Genomic DNA, 10567 nt, shown 5'->3' on the forward strand with positions numbered 1-10567 from the left:
ATGTTCCCCAAGCTCCTCTAATTTAGACACCGCATCTGTTGAACTTCCTTGGTAACTCACCATGAATCCTTGAAGTGCTTCTTTAAACTTCATGCTACGTCCCCTCGTTATAGGTCCTTCGGGCAACTCCAACGACTCCCATGCCTTCTTTGGTGCTTGACCAACCACGTTTGCATCAGCGGGTCCCCGAGCGGCCAGGGTACGGGTCCCTGGACTTAGTAGATAACCGGGGTGCGGGTCCTCGAGCCGAGGTACAGGTTCATGGACTTAGTAGATAATCGGGGTGCGGGTCCCCGCGCCAGGGTACGGGTCCCTGGACTTAGAAGACACTTTTTTGGAACAATTTATTTATTTGATGTACAAGAAATAGATACAAAAGTTCTAAACGTAATATTTCTTCAAATGAAAAGCATTCCAAGGCCTTTTAAGAGAGCGTCCCTGAGAATCTTTGAGATAATAAGCTGCCCCGAGCTGACTCTCTGAATTATTTTGAAGGGTCCTTCCCACCGGGCTTCCAATTTCCCCACATCACCCATTGGTTTTACTTTTTTCATGACCAAGTCTCCAACCTGAAAATCTCGTTATCGGACATGCTTATTATAAGATTTCGTTTCCCGGCTGCGATAAGCTTCCATTCGAATGGCTGCCCGATCTCTCTTTTCTTCAACTAGATCAAGTTCAATGGCTCGGGATTGATCATTGTTGCTCGGATAAGATTCTATCCGAGTAGAGGTTGCCCAATCTCTACAGGTAGGATTGCTTCTGAACCATAGACTAGGCTGTAGGGAGTTTCCCGAGTAGATGATCGTGGTGTAGTTCGATATCCCATAATACACTCGGTAGTTTCTCCACCCAATCTTTACCCTTTCCATGGAGCCGGGCTTTCAATGCTTGCACAATGATTCTATTAGTCACTTCAGTCTGGCCATTAGCTTGGGGGTAGGCTACTGAGGTGAAGGATTCAACAATCTTCATTTCTTGACACCACGAGGTGATCTTCTTTCCCTGGAATTGCTTCCCATTAGCTAAAATCAATTTTCTTGGGATGCCATATTTGCAAACAAAATTTTTCCAAAGAAATTTCATGACCTCCTCCTCAGTAATTTTGGCTAATGGCTCGGCTTCTACCCACTTGGAGAAATAATCCACAGCCACAAGAAGGAATTTTTTCTGTGCTCGGGCTATGGGGAAAGGACCCACAATATCCAAACCCCATTGATCAAAAGGGCATGATTCTGAGATCGATTGCATGTTAGCAACGGGGCGATGATGAAAATTAGAATGGTTTTGACAACCCTGGCATTTTTTAACAAGCCGGGCAGCGTCTCGATTCATTTGGGGCCACCAAAATCCGGCCAATATAGCTTTCCGGGACTAGGCAATCCCACCGAGGTGTTCACCACAGCACCCTTTGTGTATTTCTCGGAGGACATACTCTACCTCATTTTCTGATAAGCATTTGAGCAATGAGCCTTGATATGATCGCCTATATAAAACATCATTCAAAGAGACGAACCTGGGTGCTTGTTTTCTGATTTTTGCAGCACGGGCTCGATCTTCTGGGAGCTTGCCATGGACTATATATTCAATGAGAGGAGTCATCCACTAGCTTCCTTGGGCAGATGGTACTTCTTCATCAACGGAAGAGACTAACCGGGTAAAACTGAGAACTTCCCGGGTGCTTATATCTGACATGGAAGCAGCTAATTTGGCTAACGTATCAGCTACTGCATTTTCCTCCCTAGGAATTTGCTCAACGCTCCAGTCGGTTAGAGACGAAGCCCGAGCCTTGATGAGCCCCAGATACTTGAGCATTTTTTCATTCTTGGCCTCATATGCTCCATTGACTTGCTGGCTGACCAACTGAGAATCAGAATAAATAATGACCCGGGAGGCACTGACTTCCCGGGCAGCCTACAACCCTGCTAGAACAGCCTCATACTCTGCTTCATTATTGGTGACCCTGGAGTCGCTCCTTAGAGCCAGCTTGATCTTTTCTCCTGATGGGGCAATCAGGACCTCCCCCACTCCACATCCTGATAGATTCGATGCACCATCAACAAAGATTCTCCATACCTCTTCTTCTCCCAGTTGAATCATCTATATTAAGAAGTCTGTTAAGGCTTGGGCCTTAATAGCAACTCGAGGTTTGTATTCAATGTCATACTCCCCAAGCTCTATAGTCCATTTAACCATTCTTCCTGAGATTTCGGCGTGTGTCATGATCATCCCGAGTGGAGAATTGGTGAGAACCACAATTGGATGTGAGAGGAAATAAGGCCTGAGTTTCCGGGCAGTCATTACCAGAGCCAGGGCTATTTTTTCCACTTCACTATATTTCAATTCTGCTCCTTGGAGGGCATGACTGACGTAATATACCGGCTTCTGGTCGGCCCCTTCTTCCTTGACGAGCACCGAACTAACAGCGTACTCAGTAGCAGATAAATAGATCCACAATTTTTCCCCGGGCTCTGGTTTTATCAAGACAGGCAGCTCGGCCAGATGCTTCTTCAAGTCTTGAAAAGCTTGTTCACATTTTTCATCCCAGCCAAATTTTTGTGCTTTCCTCAAAACTTGAAAAAATGGATAACTTCGATGAGCAGACCGGGAAATGAAGCGTGACAAGGCTGCAATCCTCCCGGTTAATTTCTGCACATCTCGGACAGATTGAGGGGAAGGCATATCCATTAGTGCTTTGATTTTTTTGGGGTTGACTTCGATTCCCCGATCAGTTACCAAGAAACCCAAAAACTTCCCACTTCTCACCCCAAATACACATTTAGCCGGGTTGAGCTTTATTCCATACTGTTTCAGAGTGGTGAAGGTCTTGGCTAGATCATCAATAAAGCAGGAGACCTCTCGGGTCTTGATTAAAATATCATCCACGTATACATCAATATTCCGGCCTATCTGCCTTTGGAAGACATGATTCATCAAGCATTGGTATGTAGCCCTAACATTCTTCAATCCAAAGGACATAACAACGTAACAGAAGGTGCCTCCGGAGGTGATAAAACTGGCCTTATCCTTGTCCTCAAGAGCAAAGGGGATTTGGTGGTACCCCTGATAGGCATCCAGAAAGCTTAATAATTCGCATCCAGAGGTTGAATACACCAGCTGATCAATCCGGGGAAGTGGATAACAATCTTTGGGGCAGGCTTTATTCAGGTCCCTGAAATCGACACACATTCTCCACTTCCCGGTGGATTTTGGAACGAGGACCACAATTGAGAGCCAAGTAGGGAATTGGACTTCTCTGATATGGCCGGCCCGCAACAGCTCTCCTACTTGCTTTTCAATGACTTTATCTTTTTCAGGGCCAAAGTGCCTCTTCTTCTGATTCACAGGCCGGGATCTTGGGAGAATATTCAATTTGTGCTCGACCACTTCTGGTGAGATCCCCGCCAGTTCCTGTTGAGACCAAGAGAAAGCACCAATGTTAGCTTTTAAGCAATTTAGAAGATTTACCCGGGTGGACGCGTTGATGTCTCGGGCCACCCGGACGTGCTTTCCCGGCTCAATTTCCACCACTTCTTGCTCCTCATCCGCAACAAAATGTACTTCTCTCTCTTTGGCCACCTCCACTTGACTCTCCTTCCCTTTCCCCTCCCTTCTCGCCTTCTTCTAGTCTACCCGGACAGTCTCCCCGTAGCATCTCCGAGAGGAGGGTTGATCCCCCTTGACTTCCCCGACCCGTCCTCGTACTGGAAATTTAATTTTTTGGTGATAAGTGGAGGCCACAGCTCTCATCTCATTCATAGCTGGCCTCCCCAAGATGATGTTGTAGGAGGACGGGGCGTCCACCACTGTAAAGACTATCATCACAGTTTTCCTCAAGTCCCCGGTTCCCAGGGTCAGTGGCAGGGTGATTTACCCCTCAGGATACACTGCATGTCTAGCAAAACCAAACAAGGCAGTCTCAACCGCCTCTAATTGATATTCATGCAAATCCATTTGGACCAGTGCCTCTTTAAAAATGACCTTGACAGAGCTGCGATTGTCAATAAATACTCTCAAGACATCATAATTAGCCACTCGGGCATGGATAACAAGAGCATCATTGTGGGGTAGACTGACTCCCCTGAGGTCTTCTAGGCCAAAGCTGATAACAGGCTCGTTTCTCCCACTTCCATCAACCTCCAAGTACTCCCTTCTACTTCTTGCTTTCCGAGCCCGGTTGGAATCGCCATCTGTTGACCCTCCCGAAATAATTTTTATCACTCCCCGGCTCGGGGAAGGGTCCTTCCTTCCAGTTTTTTGGCTTCTTTCTCCCAGAGAACCTGCTTCCTCCCTTCTGCTTCCACTCGGGACGTCTGTTGACTTCTGGGGATTATTAGGTTCGGGACGTCTAGCCAACCAAGGTGGCTGTCTAGACTTATCTCGAGGAGGATGAGATGCTGACGTAGGATGCCTACTGGACTCCTTCCTCAGTGTTCAGCATTCATTGGTATTGTGAGAACACTCTTTGTGGAGGGCGCAGAACCCTTTCTTTTCCAGTCTGGGTTGTTGGGCTGCTGAACTCGGACGAGCAGTCATGTTCGAGCTACATTCTTGGATTTCCTAAACCCGAGCAATTCTCAAAGGGATATGAGAGAAATGCCTCGGGGCGTTTTTCTTGTGAGCTCTCTCCTCGGGCTTGACCACCCGGTCTCCTCTAGCTCTTTTCAAAGCTTTTCTTTTCTGATTTTGCGATTCCTCCATGTTGATGTATTTATCTTCCCGGGACAAAAGATCTATGAAGTCTCCGAGCAATTTCTTGGCCAGGGATCGGAAAAAATATCCCTCCCACAATCCTTGCATGAAAGCTGTTACTTTCGTCTCTAGAGAACATGCGGGAACCTCCAGAGCTACCCGATTGAATCGCTTGATGTAAGCGCTCAAAGTTTCATCTTGACCCTGCCTTACTTCAAATAGACTGAAGGCAGTCTTCTTGTACTTCTTGCTTCTGCTGAATTGATGCAAGAATACTTTTTGAAAGTCTTCAAAACAATGAATGCTCTGCAGTGCTAGCCCTTCGAACCATCTTTGTGCAGAGTCGACCAGGGTAGTTAGAAACACTTTACACTTGATCTGGTCTCCGTAGCAATGCAGCATGGCCATATTTTCAAAACGAGCAAGGTGCTCCTCGGGGTCAGAACTCCCGTCATAGTCCTTATTCTTAGCTGATTTGAAGTGCCCGGGCAATGGTTCGCGGACAATGATATTAGAGAATGGACAACCCTTTACAACTTGAGCACTGCTCTTAGAAACAACCTGTAGTGCCCAAATTCAGTACACGTATAACCCATGCATTATTTAAATTGTAAAATATTTTATTTAAGTTTAAAGTGATGTTAGTGATGCATGATTTATTTAAATTGCATTATTTTAATGTTTATGCGATGCAAGTTAAAATGTTTTTCAAGTTTCATATTTCAGGTGATTATTCGAGGCAAGATCCAGGAATAGAGACCGGTGACGAGTTTGGCAATTTTTAAAATACGGTATTTTATTTTAAGTTGAGAATTGGGCATTTTAATTAAATTATGAAGTGTTAGTCTTTTAAAGCCTAATTTATTTATTGGGTGACTTTAAGATTTTAAAACCTTTAAGGATTTAGTGCTTGTGCTTTTTATTTTAATTAGGGGATTTTTATTTAAAGGTTAGTAGGGATAGTATTTTCATTAATTGGTTAATTGAGTTAACATTTTAATTAGTATATTGATTAGCATGGTTAATGGATTAATAAAGCAAAAATCACTCCCTAAATATATCTAACACACGCACACACACTCTACACACACACATACACGTATCACACAACACACACAAACATATACTCATCCATTCATTCACATTTTTGAAAATAAAAACTAGGGTTCTTACTCCTAGAAGGAGCTGCCCACTTTCCCATTAAATTTCCGTCAATTTTCATGTGTTTTCTTCAAAGATTTTAGCGCCACGTTCGTCCCGGATCAATCCTCACGCCATCTCCGCTTTGGTATCGTCGTTTCGGTATTTTAATCATCAAAAGGCACGTATATTCTGTTATTTCTGCATTGATCTCGTCATATTATGCGTTGTGTTGTTATTTATGCATAAAAATACATGTGTGATGCATAGAAGTTTGAGCAATTATGTTTAGAACCCTTTTGAAACCATTTTAGATATAAAATTTTCGATTTTTGCTGTCTTTTTAAATACTGCGATTTTTCGGTCGCATTTTTGAGAAAACTTATAACATGAAAATTGTAAAACTTTTTGATACCTTCGATTTGACAGTAAATTCAAATTATTTGGATACAAATTGAGTTAGTTATGGTGTTTTTCAGGGGACTGCTCAAACTGCGTTTTTCATAAAATTATGTATTGATGTGTTCTTGAAGTTTTATTGTTGCAGGCTTCGTTAGGGATCGACGGGTGATCGTTGCTGCATCTAGGTATGCTTAGTATGATGTTGGGTTGTTATTTGATATGTCGTTTAGTGTCGATAGGCACTCGAATACATTAGAAGTCGAAGGAATCGATTTGGTGTCAATTGCCAAGTTTTTGAATTGTATGTGTTGTAGGGTGGACGTCGTTGCTTTGGGTGCTTGTACGAATTTGGTTCGATGTTATGGCATGCTAGGATGGGTCTCGGGGTGTCGGTTCATGGTCCGTACAATCGAGTCTAAAATGATAAGCATCGCGTGTATTGAAATTTCGTGAGTTTGCACTTCCCGTAGGTACACGGACCCCCTCACGGATCAGGGCACGGGGTCCGTGTCTTTGTTTCCTTCGCGGTGCCAAATTCCAGAGACTAGACGGACCCGTAGATGGACCCTAGCACGGGGTCCGTGTCCTCACTTCTTTTCGTGTCATTTTACCGAGCCTAGACGGACCCTGACACGGGGTCCGTGCCCTTCCTTTTCTTCGAGTATACAGACGTAGTATCTACACGGACCCGGACCCGAAGGGGTGCACGGGGTCCGTGTACTCAAGTCTTTTGGGAATTTTCTTAGGGGTCAATTGGGATTTCAGGTCATGGTTTAGTGCAATGTTTAACAAAGTCGAGTCACGAGAATTTAGAACGTCCTAAGGAAAAGATTGAGCTTGAACGTAAGTACGAATACCTACATCTAAGTTATGCAAGTTAAGCTTTTATATTCATGTCAGTATGGGCAGCAACGGCCCCAAACAAAATCCAACGAATCCCTCAACGCCAAGTAAGTATGTTGACGTGCAAAAAAATATTTTCAAGTTTTTGAGGTATGCTAAATGTCTTGTGACCAATGTATGTATGGGGTTGGAAAGCTTTAAATCATGAACGGGGACCAACCCTCCCCGTTAAAGCATGAACGGGTTTAGATATGGATTTGAAAGCGTTAAAGCATGAACGGGGACCAATCCACCCGTTAAAGCATGAACGAGGATCTCATGTATGTGGCAGTGGGTTCGCCCCTGTTAGCCCAGTACTGTAGTTTAATCTGATCAGGCGATTTATGTTATGGGTCACTTGCTTTGAAACATGCCTCTACGCAAAATAATGAAGTTCATGTATGTTTATGTATGTGCAAGTATGCAAGCATGTTTATGAAAAATTTCACGTTATGGCACGTCTAAGTTATGTACGTATGTTCATGTTTAGTGTGAGTTCAAGTTTTAAGTATGTACGTTCAACTTTAAAGTTGCATGTGGTTTTATTACGTACTATTCGTTACTCCCATTTTATACGTGTTGAGTCTTTAGACTCACTAGACTTGATCGATGCAGGTGAGGATGTTTATGAGGAGACTGGAGGTGGAGAATAAGGAGCAGGCTTAGACTGAGCGGGAGGCTAAACCCGAGGACCGCCATGTTTTAAGTTTTATGAAAACATTTAATACTTTTGTCAAACTTTAAATTCAAAATCTTTTGTTGCAACATTTTGTGAGACGTACAGTTTATCTCTTTTATCGAATTTTGGATGTTCACGTTTCAATTAAGAAAATTTTAAATTTTTCTTTTTCCGCATATTTTGAATAGTAAAAGTACGGTACGTTACAGTTGGTATCAGAGCGGTGTTCTTGTAAAGGGTTACGCCTACTGCAAGTCGCAAGAAACTCACGAAGTCACACCTCAAGTCTGTAAGTTATAAGGTTTCAAATTTATGTTATGTAGTAAGCATTAAGTTCTGATTTCAGCATGTGCATATTTTAAAGTTCAAGTACGTGCATCTTATGTTGTCTATATCATGTTCATGCATGTGGGGTTTACGTGTTGGGTAAATTATTGGAACAGTATGCCTTCTAGACATGTGATCGACCGTGAAGCAAGGGAGGAGGACAGAGAGCCTCGAGAGGAGAGAAGAGACGCTCTTCCACCTCCACCTCCGGACATGGAGGCACAGATGCTTGCAGGTATGACGCAGTTCTTTGCACAGTTTTCGAGGAACCAGACTGCAGTAGACGCAGGGGAGAGGCCCAGACCGGAGGCGGTGTATGAAAGATTCAGGAGGATGAATCCGAAGGAGTTTTCGGATACCACTGACCCGATGATAGCGGAGGAATGGATTAAGTCCATCGAGTTAATCTTTGATTTCATGGAACTGACCGATGCAGATACGGTCAGGTGTGGCACGTTCCTTCTGACAGGGGACGCTGGATTATGGTGGGAGAGTGCGTCAGTGGCAGTCAATCTGCAAATGTTGCCTTGGAATGGATTCAAAGAGGTTTTCTACTCAAAGTACTTCACTGAGGAAGTACGCTCTCGCCTAACCAGAGAGTTCATGACGTTGCGTCAAGGGGACAGCAGCGTGGCGGAGTTTGTGAGGAAGTTCGAGAGGGGGTGTCACTTTGTGCTCCTGATAGCTAATGATGCCCAGGGGAAGCTGAGGCATTTTATGGATGGAATGCGGCCGATCTTGCGCCGTGATGTGAGAGTAGCTAGTCCCACTACCTATGCAGTTTCCGTGTCCAGGGCTTTGGCGGCAAAGCAGGATCAGAGTTATATTGAGGCAGACAGTCAGGGAAGAGGCCCTATCAGGCTCCAGCGCAGCAACAGCAACAACGACCTCAGTTAAAGAGGCCGTTTCAAGGGCCGCCAGGGAAGAAGCCATACCGGTGACCGCCAAAGGGAAAGGGTCTAATTCAGCAGCAGAAAGCTCCCCAGAGGCCGGGAGAGTACCCGGTGTGCCCGAAATGCAACCGCCAGCATCCGGGACAGTGTTTGTATGGGACAGGCAAGTGTTTCAAATGTGGAGCCAGTGACCACATGCTGAAGGAGTGCCCACAGTTGAAGCAGCCAAATCGAGGCAGAGTATTCGCCATGCATGCACAGGAGGCGAACCCAGACACGACACTTTTGACTGGTAACTTATTTAATTCGGCATATTATTAAATTTTTCCCTTGCGTGTTGGAATTTTATTTGGGATTATTAGTGTGCTAGTTAAATTTTTGAGTGACTTGGGATATTAATTTCTACTATGCTTGAGATTAATGTTAGAAATTTTGGGGATATAAGTTTTGTGTTGTGCTAATGTCTCTCAGGAAATATTTTCATTAAGAGAATAGCTACTCAGGCCCTGATAGACTCCGGGGCCACCCATTCATTTATCTCAGAAACAATCGCTAGTCACTTGGATATCAAGTCCATTGGACTCGATGTGAATTATTCAGTAACAGTCCCATTAGGGTAAGAAATATCAGCTACTAGCATGGTCAGGGACATCGATCTCGAGCTGCAAGGCCACCTAGTGTATGCAGACTTGATAGTGTTGCCAATGCCGGAATTCGATATTATTTTGGGTATGGACTGGCTGACGAAGAACCGAGTCCAGATTGATTTTCAGAAGAGATCAGTATTTGTTAGACCTTTGGGCATGGAGCAATTTTTATTTGAACCAGCAAGATGGAGGAGTTTCCCTCGCATGATCTCTTGCATGCAAGCACAGAAACTTATTTCCAAGGGGTGTCAGGCTTTCTTGGCCAGCTTCATTTCAACACCTGACATGCCCACCCCGTCAATATCAAATGTGCCAGTAGTCAGAGACTTCCCAAACGTCTTTCCCGATGATGTCACAGGTCTTCCACCAGCGAGAGAGGTGGAGTTTGCGATTGATCTCATGCAAGGCACAGAGCCAATCTCTAAGGCACCGTATCGATTAGCTCCAGATGAGATGTTAGAAATCAAGCAGCAGATTTTGGAGCTTCTCGACAAGGAATTCATCCGCCCCAGTTTCTCACCGTGGGGCGGACCAGTGCTCTTTGTGAAGAAGAAAGATGGGAGCATGAGATGTGCATCGATTACCGGGAGCTGAACAAGGTAACGATCAAGAATAAATACCCGCTTCCAAGGATCGAGGACTTGTTTGATCAGTTGCAGGGAGCTACAGTGTTCTCTAAAATATATCTTCGATCAAGGTATCATCAGCTGAAGGTGAAAGACGCAGATGTTCACAAGACAGCCTTCAGGACCAAGTATGGGCATTATGAGTTCTTAGTAATGCCGTTTGGATTGAAGAACGCTCCAGCAATATTCATGGACCTAATGAACCGAGTATTTCAGCCCTACTTGGACCAATTCGTCATAGTGTTCATTGACGATATTCTTGTCTACTCGAAAGGCCAT

The 10567-nt window shown here is 44.4% G+C and overlaps 1 protein-coding gene across 1 annotated transcript; it reads right to left on the bottom strand.

Annotated features, from left to right (window-relative positions):
• Positions 1 to 3870: 3870 nt before the first annotated feature.
• Positions 3871 to 9055, bottom strand: LOC142520300 (uncharacterized). Its single transcript, XM_075623303.1, has 3 exons — positions 8960 to 9055; positions 4567 to 5253; positions 3871 to 4422 (listed from the first exon to the last, which is right to left on the bottom strand). The coding sequence occupies exons 1-3, from the start codon at positions 9053 to 9055 to the stop codon at positions 3871 to 3873; spliced, it is 1335 nt and encodes a 444-aa protein (XP_075479418.1).
• Between the last annotated feature and the right edge of the window lie 1512 nt (positions 9056 to 10567).

This window comes from Primulina tabacum, chromosome 12 (assembly GCF_025594145.1).
Source record: "Primulina tabacum isolate GXHZ01 chromosome 12, ASM2559414v2, whole genome shotgun sequence".
Taxonomy (NCBI): Eukaryota; Viridiplantae; Streptophyta; class Magnoliopsida; order Lamiales; family Gesneriaceae; genus Primulina; species Primulina tabacum.

What these genes read in the sequence shown, in the direction of transcription:
- LOC142520300 (XM_075623303.1), bottom strand. Translation starts at nt 9,055, where the DNA reads ATGGCTTCTTCCCTGGCGGCCCTTGAAACGGCCTCTTTAACTGAGGTC. An exon ending in ATAGGGCCTCTTCCCTGACT is followed by an intron (nt 5,254 to 8,959) that starts GTCTGCCTCAAT and finishes TGGGCACTACAG; the next exon opens with GTTGTTTCTAAGAGCAGTGC. An exon ending in TCCCTTTGAGAATTGCTCGG is followed by an intron (nt 4,423 to 4,566) that starts GTTTAGGAAATC and finishes ACACTGAGGAAG; the next exon opens with GAGTCCAGTAGGCATCCTAC.